Source organism: Arabidopsis thaliana, chromosome 3 (genome assembly GCF_000001735.4).
Source record: "Arabidopsis thaliana chromosome 3, partial sequence".
In the NCBI taxonomy this organism is placed as follows: domain Eukaryota; kingdom Viridiplantae; phylum Streptophyta; class Magnoliopsida; order Brassicales; family Brassicaceae; genus Arabidopsis; species Arabidopsis thaliana.
Window position 1 is genome coordinate 5,111,760 of NC_003074.8, and position 14,780 is coordinate 5,126,539.

The 14,780-nt window shown below is 37.4% G+C and overlaps 4 protein-coding genes, 3 long non-coding RNA genes and 1 other non-coding gene across 9 annotated transcripts; 5 read left to right on the plus strand and 3 right to left on the minus strand.

The window, feature by feature from the left end:
* The first annotated feature begins 113 nt into the window (after positions 1-113).
* AT3G15180 (ARM repeat superfamily protein) lies at positions 114-4,309 on the plus strand. Of its 2 annotated transcripts, NM_001202969.1 has the most exons (18): positions 134-247; positions 347-410; positions 560-668; positions 794-856; positions 956-1,059; positions 1,292-1,358; positions 1,456-1,527; positions 1,610-1,771; positions 1,878-1,951; positions 2,041-2,138; positions 2,247-2,342; positions 2,444-2,551; positions 2,722-2,819; positions 3,003-3,140; positions 3,249-3,296; positions 3,530-3,644; positions 3,756-3,853; positions 3,958-4,248. In NM_001202969.1, the coding sequence occupies exons 1-18, from the start codon at positions 193-195 to the stop codon at positions 4,042-4,044; spliced, it is 1,656 nt and encodes a 551-aa protein (NP_001189898.1). In that variant the 5' UTR covers positions 134-192; the 3' UTR covers positions 4,045-4,248. The 2 variants fall into 2 exon arrangements, with proteins under 2 accessions (NP_566503.1, NP_001189898.1); NM_112381.5 differs by lacking the exon at positions 2,247-2,342 and having other exon boundaries at positions 114-247; positions 3,958-4,309.
* Positions 4,262-5,856, plus strand: PRPS20 (chloroplast 30S ribosomal protein S20). Its single transcript, NM_112382.4, has 3 exons — positions 4,262-4,646; positions 4,796-4,956; positions 5,396-5,856. The coding sequence occupies exons 1-3, from the start codon at positions 4,457-4,459 to the stop codon at positions 5,651-5,653; spliced, it is 609 nt and encodes a 202-aa protein (NP_188137.1). The 5' UTR covers positions 4,262-4,456; the 3' UTR covers positions 5,654-5,856.
* On the minus strand, positions 4,935-5,416 carry AT3G03025. The gene has a single exon (NR_140962.1). It is a non-coding gene; the product is annotated as an other RNA (long non-coding RNA).
* Positions 5,730-7,301, minus strand: AT3G15200 (Tetratricopeptide repeat (TPR)-like superfamily protein; the record flags this gene model as incomplete). Its single annotated transcript, NM_112383.1, has 1 exon — positions 5,730-7,301. One exon carries the CDS (start codon positions 7,299-7,301, stop codon positions 5,730-5,732), a length of 1,572 nt encoding a protein of 523 aa, NP_188138.1.
* Positions 7,302-9,543: 2,242 nt separating this feature from the next.
* On the plus strand, positions 9,544-10,803 carry ERF4 (ethylene responsive element binding factor 4). The gene has a single exon (NM_112384.2): positions 9,663-10,803. The coding sequence runs from the start codon at positions 9,713-9,715 to the stop codon at positions 10,379-10,381; it is 669 nt and encodes a 222-aa protein (NP_188139.1). The 5' UTR covers positions 9,663-9,712; the 3' UTR covers positions 10,382-10,803.
* Positions 10,804-11,521: 718 nt separating this feature from the next.
* AT3G00330 lies at positions 11,522-12,082 on the plus strand. Its single transcript, NR_143801.1, has one exon. It is a non-coding gene; the product is annotated as an uncharacterized misc_RNA (transcript).
* Positions 12,083-13,649: 1,567 nt separating this feature from the next.
* AT3G03035 lies at positions 13,650-14,639 on the plus strand. Its single transcript, NR_140963.1, has one exon. It is a non-coding gene; the product is annotated as an other RNA (long non-coding RNA).
* Positions 14,071-14,341, minus strand: AT3G03045. The gene has a single exon (NR_140964.1). It is a non-coding gene; the product is annotated as an other RNA (long non-coding RNA).
* Positions 14,640-14,780: the final 141 nt, after the last annotated feature.

Sequence of the window (14,780 nt, forward strand, 5' to 3'; positions counted from 1 at the left end):
TAATGGGCCTTATCATTTAAATGGGCCAGGCCTTATCATTTAAATGGGCCAGGCCTTATTTAAAGAGTTTTCCAATTGCCACGCGTTTGATGCAGTGTTTAGAGTGGTCATCAAGAGGTCTTTTTTGTCTCTCATTCAGCTTGCTCGCAACGAAACATATTTTGTTGGAAAAAAAAAACAAAGGAAATCGCCATGGAAGACGTTAACCAGTTGTTCGATGCTGCTTTCGAGTTCGCACACTATCCCGGTAAGCTAAGCTTCGCATTCATACCAATTTTTCGTACCTAATTTTGCGATTGTTTCAATTCCGTCGTGATTGAAATCCGATTACCGTTTTCGATCTCAGGCGCTCAAAACGAAACTTCCGTTAAGGAATTCCTCGATCGCTTCCCTCTTCCTGTTATCTTCAAGTGATTCTCTTCCTCCAACTTTGTATTTCATTTCGTTTCCTCTTTGAATCTGTTGTTGTTGTGGTTTTTCCAGGGTTTAAGTAGTTTATGAGTTCTGGGATTATTTTTTTATAAAGTTTCTAACTGAAAATCTCGAAAATCGCCTGCAGTGCTTTGCAAACCGATCCGGATATACCAGGATTTGAAAACACGTTGGTGACTTGCTTGGAGAGGTTGTTTAAGACTAAGTATGGCGCTTCACTTATTCCTCAGTATATGGTAAGACTCTATTTATAGAATTGGTTTCGTGTTATATGTGTATTTAATTGTCAGGATGAAATATGTTTGAGCCAATTGCTATATTTGGAGTCTAATTTATACTTTTCTGGTGTTTGTTTTTATAGCCTGTTCTGCAAGTTGGTCTCAAGGCAGATTCTGCAGTTGTGAAATCTCTGGCTTGCAAAACTGTAAGTGTCTATAAAAGTAGTGGTTTATGCTGTCATAGTGTTTGCCTGGTTTGAAGTGTTTGCTAATAATGTTGGAGTCTTGTATCGGTTTTTCTGAAGGTTCTGTGTCTCTTGGAGGATTGCGATACAAACGACGTTTCTTCTGTTCAGCTAGTTGTTAACAATGGCATATACCCTCTTCTACTTGACTATATCATTAACAGGTGAGAAGCCATGTTTAATAGTTATAGATTATATTCTTACAGTTGTGTTCATTCGTGTGGGATTACTCTAGTTTAACAATCTATGGACTAACCGGAAACAACTAGTGGAAGATTGTTTGGAGCAAGCCTTTGGATTAGTCTTGCGGGATTCAAATATGGCTTTAATAACTCGAAATAGTTGCTTTGCCTCAAAATTCACCATTGACTTGTTCTTTTTATTTTGCTTCTGTAGCGATGATGAAGTTGCAAATGCTGCAAGTGAGACAATTAAGAGCCTAGCTCGCTTTCCAGATGCAATGGTCTGTGTTTAAAGTCTAACCGGTTATTTTGGCTCAGTGGCTAGTTCTTTTACACCGTCCATTTTGATGCATAAAACTCAAACCTCTTTTTTCTCAGTCCGTAATTTTCCCTTCTGAAACCAACGATCCTACACATCTTCGTAACCTTGCTGCAAGGTGTTCATCACTGGTAATGCATCGCATGATAAAACTTTTGTACCATGATGTTCCATTTCTTGTTTTCGCTTTATAATTTTCCAACTGTTTTTCAGGCACGAGTCCGGGTTTTGTCGTTGATAGTGAAGCTTTTTTCGATTTCTCGACTTGTAGCTTCAGAAGTTAAGAAATCGGGGCTTCTTGATTTACTGGAGGCAGAAATGAAGGGTACAAAAGACACTCTTGTGATCTTAAATGTTCTGGAACTCTACTATGAGGTTGGCCTCTGATGTCTGATATTATTATTCAATCTGTTTCCTTTGTTGCCCTCTTTTGAAAGGAAAAGATAGAATTATATTGAATAATTGTGTATGAACGCTGAAGTTAATGGAAGTGGAGCACAGTTCAGAGTTCGTGCCACAAACATCACTTATTCAGCTGTTGTGTTCTATCATCAGGTACAAACTGTTGAACCTTACCCTTAACTATTAAGCTTGCATCAGCTCATCCTTCAGTTTTTTTTCTCTGGGTCTTATGTTTTGTATAGTGGTACATCGACGGGACCCTATGAAAAGTTAAGAGCAATGATGATAAGTGGCAGACTACTCTCAAAGGAAAATATCTACAAAGTCGTGGAAGAAGCTAGTAAGATTTTCATTGTTTTTAGCCTTTATTGGTTAGGAAATGAGATTGTTTTGTTTTCTTTCTATGTGCTTTCACAACAGGGAGTTTTTAGGGACTATGTTATGTTAGGACCAGTTGTTCCCTGTCTCAAAGCCTCTGTTTGTTGTGCCCATAAAACGAGTGACGAAGTTGAAAAGTTAACTACGAATTGCTTTGTTTCTGAATGTAATCTAAGGAAGAGAAAATAGCTTTAATAATAATAGACTTAAATTTGTAGGCTGTACTGTAGCTGGCAATAAACAACTTTCAACTTGTCCTGAATACAGGTGTGAAGGCGTTAATTTCAGCTATTGATGGGAGTCTGGAGTCAGTTGAGATGAATGATACTGATGCACAGGAAGCTGCCATTGATGCACTTGGTCAGATGGGATCAAGTAAGTGGGTCACTTTTCTTTGAAACTTTGTTTGTTGCAGTCGTCTTCTAAAAGAGATAGCTAGAGAGGCCATACATTTAGAATTATGAATTATAAGAGCATCCGACAAGATATTCGTTTCCCATGCAATGATCTTGTAACTTATATGGATATTTTTACAATAATCTTAGCAACGAAGGGAGCGGATCTTGTCCTTTCAACTTCACCTCCAGCTGCAAGACATGTTGTAGCTTCTGCCTTTGATCGTAATGCACATGGAAAACAGTTGGTTAGTGTGTTTTTGCTTCTCATCAATTGAAATTCTGCCGATTATATGCTCTTACTACATTTTTGAAGATCCAATTTTTCCAGTTTTAGGATTTCTAATTCTAACTATTGAGGGTTGAAATTTTGCTTCATTAGTAGAGACATTCATGAAATTATATGATTGTTTCGTAAATGGCATGTGCAGGCTGCACTGCATGCACTGGCAAACATCGCAGGTGAAACACGACCTAAGAGCAACAGAATAGTTGATGGAAAAGCTGAAGAAAGCCTTAGATGTTTGATATACGACGCTGCAGCACAGAGCACAAAACTAACCCCATCCGTAAGTTCGTTTCCTCTTTTACTTATTCTTCTCTCAGAAGTGTGCAGATTACATATTTTTGTTTGATCCGTAGCATGAGCTAATTTAAGCATGTCGCACAAATTGCAGGGTTTATTCCTCTCAGTTCTTCAACAAAGCTCAGAGATTCGTCTTGCGGTAAACCTTTAACTCAGCATCTGATCTATCATATCTTCTCCCCCTTTGTTTCTCTAGTTGGAAATTTCAAAATGACACACTACATTTCATTCAAAATTAAGAAATCTCTTTTGTCCTTCTACACAAAACTCGGATACATGTCACTCATTTGATCTCACATAAGACCTTCACGCATTGCCTAGAGGTAACTATGTTTTTTGCTTATAGTATATTGTTTACAATGTTGTTTGCAGGGTTATCGAACGTTAACAGCATTAGTGGCTCGGCCATGGTGCCTGGTGGAAATCTTGGCCAAAGAAGAGATAATAAACATAGTTACGGATGCAACCACTGAAACTGCAAAAATAGGTAAACCAAGTAACATTCCTCGCATCACCCACACTCCAGCCATTGTATTGGCTTCTTCCTCCCTCAACCTCTTTGATCTACGAGTCTAAATCTCATTTTTTTTTTACTCAGCAATGGAAGCAAGGTATAACTGCTGCAAAGCAATTCACGAAGCGTTCTTGTGTAGTAACTTTGTTGATGACCCTCGTCGTCTAAAAACCGGTGACAAGGTTCCATACTTTTCCTCTGCGCTCTTTAAGATGGAAGTTTCGAAAAGGCTTTTCTTTGATGTTGTACTTTTACTTGCTGATGACATGTTTGACATTTGTTGCAGTTGCAAGAAGCTGTTCGAAGTGGACCATATATGTCGAAGAAGCACAGAGGCGCACGACCAGAAGTAATGACAGGCGAAGGATTTTAAAGACAACTAAAGAAAAAAAGTTAAAACTTCTTTGTTAACCAAAGTTTTTTATATCTTCTCTGGCTGTTCGATAAGTAAACTTTAGTTCTTTCTATAAACAACGAAGGCTAGGAGTAAACGTTTTGGCGGTTGAAATTTGTGTTCTTTAATTTTTAGTGTTGAACTTAATCAAAGAAAAAAAGGAATAACGAGTTTGGTCCGTTTCTCATCGTTTGCCATTAGCCCACGCGGGAGATCCAAAACACTGGGCTAAACTGGAGTTAAGACGATAAACCAAGGGTAATATAGTAATTGCGTTTCCAGACATCATCTCTTCCTTTATGGATAACACTGGTTCGAAATGGAGCCATTACTCTTTACTAACAGAGGGAGAAAGAGCAGAGAAGAGAGAAGAGGAAGCTTGTAGAAATCGATGGCGACGATAGTGCAGTGTCTTTCTTCCTGTGCGACCCTCGAATCCCAATTCAAAGTCCTTTCGCTTAAGGGAATCTCTTGTTCGTCACCATCTTCTTCCTTCTCCAATCGTCGTGGTGCTTCGGCTACCTTATCCTCTTCCCTTAGCTTCTCTCAGAGCGTTTCTCAATGCGTCGCCTTCTCAACCGGTAAACCCTACTTCAGAATCGTGAATTTCATCCTGGTCATGGAGAATTATTGAAATGTTATCGGCATTTTGAATCCATTCGTTTTCTTATGCTTTCGCTAGTGTCAAAATTTTAGGGGTTTTGGAACTGAAATATACATGTTTGGACAGGGAATTTGTGGGTACAGAAGCCAATGAGGCAATTGATTGTGTGTGAGGCTGCTGCTCCTACCAAGAAAGCTGATTCAGCTGCAAAGAGAGCTCGCCAAGCTGAGAAGAGGCGTGTTTACAACAAATCTAAGAAATCTGAAGCCCGTACCCGGATGAAGAAGGTAATGTTGTAAACTTCATACTTTCTGTGAAAATATGTTGGAGTGCTTTTGAAAATTTGAGCTTCTGTTTGAAGATAGGATACAAGATTGTTGATAAGCTTGTAATGCTGTTCCTCTGAAGTCTTAGTGATAAGTTAGGTGGAAATATATCAGGGAATGTTTCTCCTTGTGAATTCTTGTAGCAACCTATGAACAACACTGAACATTGGAATCCAAGTAGGTGGATTAGTTATCATTGTTTGCAACCGATTTATCGAAAAATGGAACTCAAGTGGAAGCTGTTGAGACGGTTTCATGTTGTTATTAGAACTTGGGAGAACTTTAAAAGTCTTGATAGTTTAGAACATCTCATTATCCTCGACAACTAAGACTTATAAATGTTGTAAGTAACTTTTTTACATACATGCAAGATGAGAGTAAAATTCATTTGAGTAAACAGGTCTTGGAAGCACTTGAGGGGCTCAAGAAGAAAACTGATGCGCAAGCTGATGAGATTGTGACGGTGGAGAAACTGATAGGAGAGGCTTATTCTGCAATTGACAAAGCAGTGAAGGTTAAAGCACTACACAAGAACACTGGTGCCCGTAGGAAGTCTCGATTGGCTAGGAGGAAAAAAGCCGTTGAAATTCACCATGGTTGGTACGTCCCAGACGCAGCTGCTGCAGCACCATCAGAAGCTGTGCCCATGGCTGCATAAGAACATGGGGATAACGGAAATTTGTTTTTGTTACTAGATCTTTCAAAATCAAAATCTGTTTCTTTATAATGTACATTTAGTCGCTTTCAGACTCTTCGCTTGTTAAGTTCGATCTAAGCATTTTGTCTTCTACTCTTGGCTTGGTCTTGTTCTGGTTCAGTAACATCTCAGTTCTTGGCTCTGGTACCATTCCTTTTGACATCATCTCTTGAAAGTAACTCAATGCTTCTCCAATTTTCCCCTTTGTGTGCAGACCATGAATCCTAATAGTATATGTTCTCTGATCTGGTCCTAATCCACTTCTCTCCATCTCACTCCATATCTCTCTCACTTTCTCTTCCTTGTCCCATTGCACATATAACCTAAACATCAAATTGTACAAATCGCTTGTCATTTCACACTTGTTCTTTGCCATCCTTTCCAAAACTATGTCAACATCCTTCGATCTCTGCGAATACTTGAGCAAGTAACTGAATGTCACATCGTTAGGCGAACAACTACCACCTTTAAGTTCCATCTCTTCCACTAGCTCCCAAACTTTCTCAGTTCTCCTTATCTTGCAGAGATGCTTCAAAAGTGAGTTATACGTCACAACATTCGGGTCGGGACCTTTCTCACTAATCTCCCTGAATACTTCAAGAGCCTCAGGGATTCTCTTCTTGAAACACAAAGCATCAATAACGTTATTGCAGATTTTAACATCCGGGTTTCTTCTGGTGTCCCACATTGCTCTGTATAATTCCATAGCCTTTCCCAATTTCCCCTTCTTCGTCAATGCATTTATCATTGTCCCATAGCTAACAACATCTGGCCTGCATTTAGAAGCAATGATATCTTTCCAAAACCTCTTAGCTTCATGAACATTTCCTAATACACACCACCCGTTGAGAATCATATTCATCGCTTTTATATCGCAACCAAACTCTCTTCTACGAGAGCAAAACAAAGTTTCCGCAAATTCAACATGCTTATACCTACACAACCACATCAAAAGCCCATGAAACGCAACCAGATCATCATCTATCCCAAACTCTTTCCTCCTCTCAAAGACTCCTACAGCTTCATCAACTTTATGTGCAGCAGCGTAACGGTTTAACAAAACTTCGTACGTCTTCTCGTTAACAAATCCATCTCTCTTAGACATTTCGTCGAACACTTGGTGAAACTCTTCAAATCGCCGCATTTTCCCAAGAACATCGAGAATCTCGTTATACAACATCGAGCTAGATAGATGAACAGATTGTTTAACGACCAATTGAGAAAGTATATAAGCTGGTTTCCAATCAGATCGATTCCGATTAACCACTTCTAAAACAAGCTCTTCGGTTAAGTCTATCCCGCACTTATCGAGAATCCGCTTAATCTTTTCAGGTGAACTTCCACGGTGATGCTTTATGATGTTATGAACATCAAGAGCAGATTGCTTGTCTTTGTCGTCGTTGAATCTATTTGGAAATTTGTCGGGAGCTCCAAGAGAATGAAGAAAGTGTGTACCCAGAAAGTGGAACCTGGAGAGAGTGATATTGTTCTTATGATTCGGTGTCTCGGGAGGAAAAACACGGCGAAAATCGACCAATGATGAGATCCGGCGCCGCGATAGAGCACTTTGTAGCTGAAACAAGATTTCAATTTTGTTTTTCCCTCCCATCTTCACTAAACTCTCTAAAGATCTTCCGAAGCAAAACGTTACATATACAACAACAAAAATTGCAATGAAAAATACATATCTTTTTACCAAAAATGAATTAAACCGGATTTTTTTAGTAAGGTTGAATGATCATTATTTGTTTAAGAACAGCATTATTTGTTAGTGATTGCTATTAAAATACGAATGATAACAAATTTTAGTATATGAAATTTCATTCGTTTCGGACAAAAAAAATAATTTTTATTGAATAAAGAATTTATTTCGATTGAAGTGATATTGTTTGGTACCGAAAGTTTTGCTTACAAACAAACAGAGGTTTTGAATATAGAGACAGCATAAAAGTGAAGCTAGCTTAAGTCTATAATCATGTTTAAGAAAATTAAACAGTAGTATCTTCTTAATGAAACGTAAAGATAATATATTTAAATAAATGAATCTTTTTATTTTCTGATATCCAGCTGATTCTGTGGCCCAAGAAACCCAATCCATTATCCATGGCGTGAAGACATATGTAGCTGTCGTAAAAGAATAAACAAAGACCAATTAAAAAAGAGCCAATTAACAACCAAATTACATAAAATTTATTAAAACTAATCTATTAATCACACGTCTTGTTCTGCCGTCAGAATGTAATTACCGTCCGTCTTTTAGGAAACAAAGAACAAAACAAACGGCGGGCCCACCGCCGTTAGAATCTCTCTCGGTTAGCCGACGCGGCCACCATTCTCTCTCTCTCTTCATCCATTCTCCACGCGTCGCGTTGACCACGTGGCACTATACATCTTTAAAACTCTTTCTATTTTATTTAAATAGCGAGTGCGTTGTGGGCCATCTTTGTTTTTCTTTGGCGGAGGGGCGGCTAAATAGCCTTTTGTTTTTATTTTAGTTTTATTCCGCGAAAGAAAAAGCAGTCAAACTCCAAGTTGAATTTGGAGCTGAGTCTACGAAGTCACGCATAACGCTCTTTCTTTCACGCGATCGCCGTCGGCACGTGTTTGGCGGTGAGATTCACGCTCGTACATGGAAACGCGGTTCCCAAGCCGCGCGTCCTCAAGGTGTTGCCACGTATTTTACATTTTTGCGTCATCCAATACTGTTCTTTGGTTTCTTCTTCTCTCTTCTTTTCAGGCGCCGCTGCTTAACTTATTTCCTAGTTTTTGAAGTTACTCTTGTCTTTAACTCACACTGCCATATAGTATGACTTTATTTACCTGTATTTTCAAATTTTTACACACATAACAGTATCTTTAGTTGTTTATTGGTCTTACAAAAAATTGGGTATTTTTTAAACCAAAAGTTTTGAGATACGAAAACAAAATTGATATGATCTGAAAAATTAGTTACTCACATATTTGTTCAAGTTTTTTTCTCAATTATGCAAGCATTAAGGTTGATCCAACAGGTTATGAGAAAACAAACTGAGTTCATTACAAGTGTACTCACTAGAGCAAGCTTGTGTAGTTATATCCTAAATCATGAGGGTAAATGGCACATGACAATTCGTAGTTAGATTAACTATATATATTAAATTAAGATGTGGGATTACATTCTTAATTCCCTCGGTTATGAAAATCAAAATCTTATCACCAGCATTCAAGGGAATACGCTGTGTAGACAAAACAGCAAACAACATGCATCTCCATTAAATGCGTCAAATACTGTACGGATTTCTTTAGTTTTTTTGTTACAAATTGTATCAAAAGTTTGTTAGTACATTGTACATACAGATAACAAATGAATTTCACTTTTTAGATAAAATAGTTTACACAAAAAAAAAAAAAAAAGACTTTGCATCCAATATTTTCCACCACAAAATAAATCATTCAAAATACGGATTGATTAAATATGTATCATAGTAAGATCTATATTTCAAAATTTATCCTTATTTCATTAAGAACTTTAATGCAAAGATTACATAGTCCAATTAATTTTCTCATTGCCAAATATTAATAATTAAATTAAAGATCCAGTGATAAAAAGTTTTATTTTAAAATTAAAGTCAATCAAATTAATGTATTTAATTTGTATCTATATTTTTGACAATGTATTCAACTTTTTAAATACATCAATAAATTCATTAATAAGATGATCAACAAAAATTGAAAACGCTTGGTGAGGTTAAAAAAGAAATGAAGGGTTGATAAGAAAAACAAAATTCTTTGAAAGAGGAAAGAAAAACACGTGGCAAAAGATAAGTGGAGGTAAAAAAGAAAACCATGAAAACCGCTGGTGTTTTGTAAGAGAAGCCGCTAAAACCATTTCAGGCTTTGACTGTTCACAACAAAGCGCCCCAAAAGGAGCGTCGCTTTTACTCTCTCTCCCATCCTATATATAAACAACTCTCTCCTTTCCTCTTCTCCCTTCAATTATCTATCACACCACCACTCTCTCTCTAATCTATCTATCCGAGAATGGCCAAGATGGGCTTGAAACCCGACCCGGCTACTACTAACCAGACCCACAATAATGCCAAGGAGATTCGTTACAGAGGCGTTAGGAAGCGTCCTTGGGGCCGTTATGCCGCCGAGATCCGAGATCCGGGCAAGAAAACCCGCGTCTGGCTTGGCACTTTCGATACGGCTGAAGAGGCGGCGCGTGCTTACGATACGGCGGCGCGTGATTTTCGTGGTGCTAAGGCTAAGACCAATTTCCCAACTTTTCTCGAGCTGAGTGACCAGAAGGTCCCTACCGGTTTCGCGCGTAGCCCTAGCCAGAGCAGCACGCTCGACTGTGCTTCTCCTCCGACGTTAGTTGTGCCTTCAGCGACGGCTGGGAATGTTCCCCCGCAGCTCGAGCTTAGTCTCGGCGGAGGAGGCGGCGGCTCGTGTTATCAGATCCCGATGTCGCGTCCTGTCTACTTTTTGGACCTGATGGGGATCGGTAACGTAGGTCGTGGTCAGCCTCCTCCTGTGACATCGGCGTTTAGATCGCCGGTGGTGCATGTTGCGACGAAGATGGCTTGTGGTGCCCAAAGCGACTCTGATTCGTCATCGGTCGTTGATTTCGAAGGTGGGATGGAGAAGAGATCTCAGCTGTTAGATCTAGATCTTAATTTGCCTCCTCCATCGGAACAGGCCTGAGCTTTTAACGGTGTCGTTTCAATTCGAAGCGCATGCGTTTCTTCTTCTTTTTGAGCTGTGAAAATTCGTTTTCTCATAGTTTTTCCTCTCTCTCTCTCTCAGTCTAAATTTATTACCAGTTTTTAGAAAGAAAAAACAGATTAAATCTGAGAGAGAAAAATATAATTTTAGCTGACATGGATCGTTATGTACATATTATTACATAACCGGAGATCTGAACTTTTGTTGTGTGCTTTTAATTTTTTGCGACTTGGTTTCACCCCATGTTGTTTCTCTATTTTTTTTACTACTTTTTTTTTTTTTGTTCTTCCAAATTTTCAATCAATAATTTGGTAATCTTCAGAATTATCTTGTCCAATCCAATTTCCGAAATTTTGATTATTACTACTTGTGGGTTGTGGCGGCTCCTTCTATTGGCTTTCCTTTTCTATCGTTACCACCAAATTAAAAAAATTGAAGGGACTAAAATTACTTATTTGACAAAACAAAATAATTGTAAGTTGAAGTATAAGAAAAACTAAAATTCAAAGTGAGATTAATAAAATGGTAGTTGAGTATCGTCGGCTTTTAACAATGGTCCAAGTTTCCAGCAGACACGCAGCCGGCGTGTGTGGGCCCTCGTTTTGCTCTCTGCGGCGTAAGTTAGAAAATTCTTTGCGCTTACGTCACTTAGTAGTAGGGTCCACTCACAGAGTACGGACATACTCATTTCTTTTCTTTCTAGCTAACTTGGAAGAGTCTTGAAGCTGAGAGTTAACACTCTTTAGGTCTGACAGAGAGAACCTAGATTTTTAATTTGATAGATTCTTAAATTTGGAAAAGAAACTGCCACAAAACAAAGATAAGATTTTGTTCAATTTTTTTTAAGAAAGATCTCTAGTTTCGTAAACAAATTTTTGTCGGCAAAAAATGGAAAAAGAGTACACAAAGTCTCTAAAGAAACAACTATGACTAGTCTAGATATTGGTTTTTTTTATCTGAAAGCTTTTAGAATATATAGCTTATAGTGCAAAATTAATTTTCTTTAAACTATGACATTGAATTGATTCGGAGTTGAATTGGACTAAACCAACATCATTTGACCCGTTAAGCTAACAATAGTGTTATTTATAGATATTCTTTTGGCCAATTATTTCTAGATGGCTGGTCTTTTTGAATTTTATTTCGTTGTTTTAAATTTGTGCGGAAAGTAAATTTAACTTGCGAAATTTTTTATTGAATGATGGCGTGATGTGTTGAAAATGTAAATATAGGTACAAAACAATGATGTTAAAAGTTTGAAAGAAAACGACGACGTATAAGAGGGTGTGAAATAGAAAGCGGCTTCATAATGAGAGGCAGAGAAGAGAGGTTTTTGATTGGATTCTTGTCTCCAACTCCGCAATCAGAAAGAGTCAATAACTATCCTTTCGTGATTCTCGTGTAGATCCAACGGCTAGATTCTATTCTTATCCACGTGTCTGGATCATACACTTTCATGTTTATTAACTACGCAAAAAAAAAAAAAGAGTGAAGCGGCACCGACGGCCAAGCAGCGCGAGTCATCATCATCCTTTTCAGAAGAGACCGAATCAGAGACGGTGGCGCCCACATTCCCATTTTTTTTAATAATATATTTATGAGAATAAGACTTTTTAGTAGTATTATTTCAAAGTCTTTGTCCTCTCAAAGAGAGTATTTATAGCGAGTAAATTATGTTTACAAATATATATATATATCTAGAAATAAAGAATGTTTTTACGCATCTTTTATCGTATTCAAATAATTTCACTCAGACAGAATAGTTGAGGTATATTTTAGAAGTTAATTTGATAAGTTAAACTCCTGTTTTTAAAAGAGAGACAATTTTGCAGAGGAAAACATTGTATGCCCGTAACAGTTCATGAAGATAAAATCACTTAAAATAAAAAAATTAATATTTACTTTTCCTATTGGTAGTTATCCAAGTAGAAGTCCACCAATTATAATTGACCTAATATGCCTTAAAAATCCGGTTCGATTGACTCTGTTAACATATTTCTTAAGTGAAAACCGGAATTTTTACAGAAGATGTGTGTGGTTGAGCATATGGCGCGTGTGAAAGTGGCATGGGATGTAAATTCCGTGTTGACGAGGTTTATGTCGGGATATTGGGTTGTCTTCACGTGCATCTCCACCGTCCGATAAAGTTTGATTCTCACTGTCTTTCTTTTCATTTCATTGATTTATTATATATTTACTAGCCTTATTTGTTTACGTGAAGGACTCCGTAAATTGAGGTAATTTCATTTTGGCCCCTCATCTCATCATCTTGTCCCAAAGAAACCCCACCTCCCACAATTTTTCAATACCAGAAACTTTAGACAATAAGATTAATTTTTACATTAAAAAAAATAAAAAGAAGAAGAATATGCAGAGAAATAGGCATACTAATTATACACATGGATGATGGGTCATGTGTAGAATTAATAAAATACAGGTTAGTTGCAGATATGGATATCAGGATCACATCTTAATTAAAAATATATTAGCATTATAATATTCGAGTGGGAATAATAATTCATTTTAAATCTTAACCAAAAATAAAATACTGAGAGACACGTGTGAAACAAGATTAGCTGCGGCGGCCGCTTTTTCTTGGTGGAACCCACACGCTTCATACTAAGGTCATCCAGAATCTCAATCCCAACCAACCAGATTTTTTCCCTCCTTTTTCTTCTCACCCGATTCGAAGTCGGCTACATAATGTATCTATATTGCTTATTTATCTCATTTCTTTTGGTCTTTTACATAGAGAACCCTATCATTTATTAATCTCAACAAAAGTATCCCAATCATCCATTTTTATGGCACACTGCATTAAAAGCTCACAGGAAATTAACTACAGATCCATTACGCACCGCTTCAATATTAGTTTCAAAAGTAACATCATTCACCGGCATTTCATTAATTGGAGAAGATATTTTTCTCCTTGAGTAAATTTATTACTCGAGTACAACACGCATAAACAAATTCAATAAGATGGTTTTTGTATTAGATCAGTTTTCAATCGAATTTTCTTTTAACTATAAATAATGATTAGTAACATTTATCAATCCTAAGTTTCTAAGACTACGAGAGCTTCATAAAATTTTGCACTAACAAAAATTGAATTCCTGAAAAAGGTAAGGGGTTCGCATGAAGAAGAATGAGAATAATAGAAGGAGTATTTTTGGTAATAAAGTTTGAACCAATGTGAAGAAGCCACGCAGATAGCGTCACCTGGACACATGTTACCAAAAATGGGGACAGGTGGCGTCGTGAAATGTCGTAACGTGACAGACAGTCACTATAGAGAAATGGTTGCGTCGGCTGTGTGACGCTGATATCATTCCCACGTGTGTGCGCGCGTGAAACGGGTCCCTATTGGGTCCAAGTGCTTTGTGGCGCGGCGCGTGAGCCACGTGTTTAGAGTTCTGCTTACTATAGAACCCTGTAACCAAAACAAGGACCACTTATTTCCATTCTACGTATTTATTAGATCACATACACATTCGTGTCTCTTTTTTTTCGTTTATGGACAAAAAAAACTCTCCAAATAATCGTCTGAATATTTTGAAAGTCACTATGTAGTTATATTTTGATTAAACGCATTTCTCACCCTGATTTGTTATTCACTCGTTAAAGAAAAGTTAATGTATTTGATAAACCTAGTTGTATTATTTAATGGGAAAGGGCATTATGGACGGTAGCCATTACCGTTAAAGCGCCGTTAGCTGCGGCATATGAGAGTTGGGTGATGTGTCAGGTCAGTTGAACTGTCGTCTTTTTCCATGAAACTTCGAGGAGACCTGATTGGGTTTCACGTGTCTTTTTGACGCCGTCAACTCCTTTTGTCCTTTTTTTGGTATAACTAAAAATCATGTAATTAGCCTTTTGAACTTGTTATCGCCGTCCTTCACGCTCCTTGCATTCCACACTCGATTTTGTTTCTTTATACGAGTAAAAGGTAACAGCCTCATTTACTCTTTGATTGCCGACATAAAAAAAGTTTGTTTGTAAATTCAAAGAAAAAAAATTCCGATTGTGTCTTGACTCTTGAGGCATTTTAGTAATAATCGATTGATTATACAAATCACGTTAGCTTTTTGATACCCAATCACAAAATAGTAAAAACTAGGGGAATCAAAAGTAGTAACATTATTATCGCGTATCTTTCAATTTCATAATTGTTTTAACGGTTTTATTATTCTGTCATTTTAGTGTTATTTTTCTTCCGCTATCAATTCTTCGAACTGAAATTTATATCAATTGTTAGGTAATTTTGTCTAAATTAATGGGCTTACATGAAGGCCTGATCAAAATTACACTAAAGAGACCCAGAGTATATGTTGGCCTCTGGGCAATTAGCCTATATTGAACAAACTTATCTAGATATGGT

What these genes read in the sequence shown, in the direction of transcription:
- AT3G15180 (NM_001202969.1), top strand. Translation starts at nt 193, where the DNA reads ATGGAAGACGTTAACCAGTTGTTCGATGCTGCTTTCGAGTTCGCACAC. An exon ending in CCTCTTCCTGTTATCTTCAA is followed by an intron (nt 411 to 559) that starts GTGATTCTCTTC and finishes AATCGCCTGCAG; the next exon opens with TGCTTTGCAAACCGATCCGG. An exon ending in CAAAGTCGTGGAAGAAGCTA is followed by an intron (nt 2,139 to 2,246) that starts GTAAGATTTTCA and finishes ATGTTATGTTAG; the next exon opens with GACCAGTTGTTCCCTGTCTC.
- PRPS20 (NM_112382.4), top strand. Translation starts at nt 4,457, where the DNA reads ATGGCGACGATAGTGCAGTGTCTTTCTTCCTGTGCGACCCTCGAATCC. An exon ending in ATGCGTCGCCTTCTCAACCG is followed by an intron (nt 4,647 to 4,795) that starts GTAAACCCTACT and finishes ATGTTTGGACAG; the next exon opens with GGAATTTGTGGGTACAGAAG. An exon ending in CCCGTACCCGGATGAAGAAG is followed by an intron (nt 4,957 to 5,395) that starts GTAATGTTGTAA and finishes TTGAGTAAACAG; the next exon opens with GTCTTGGAAGCACTTGAGGG.
- ERF4 (NM_112384.2), top strand. Translation starts at nt 9,713, where the DNA reads ATGGCCAAGATGGGCTTGAAACCCGACCCGGCTACTACTAACCAGACC.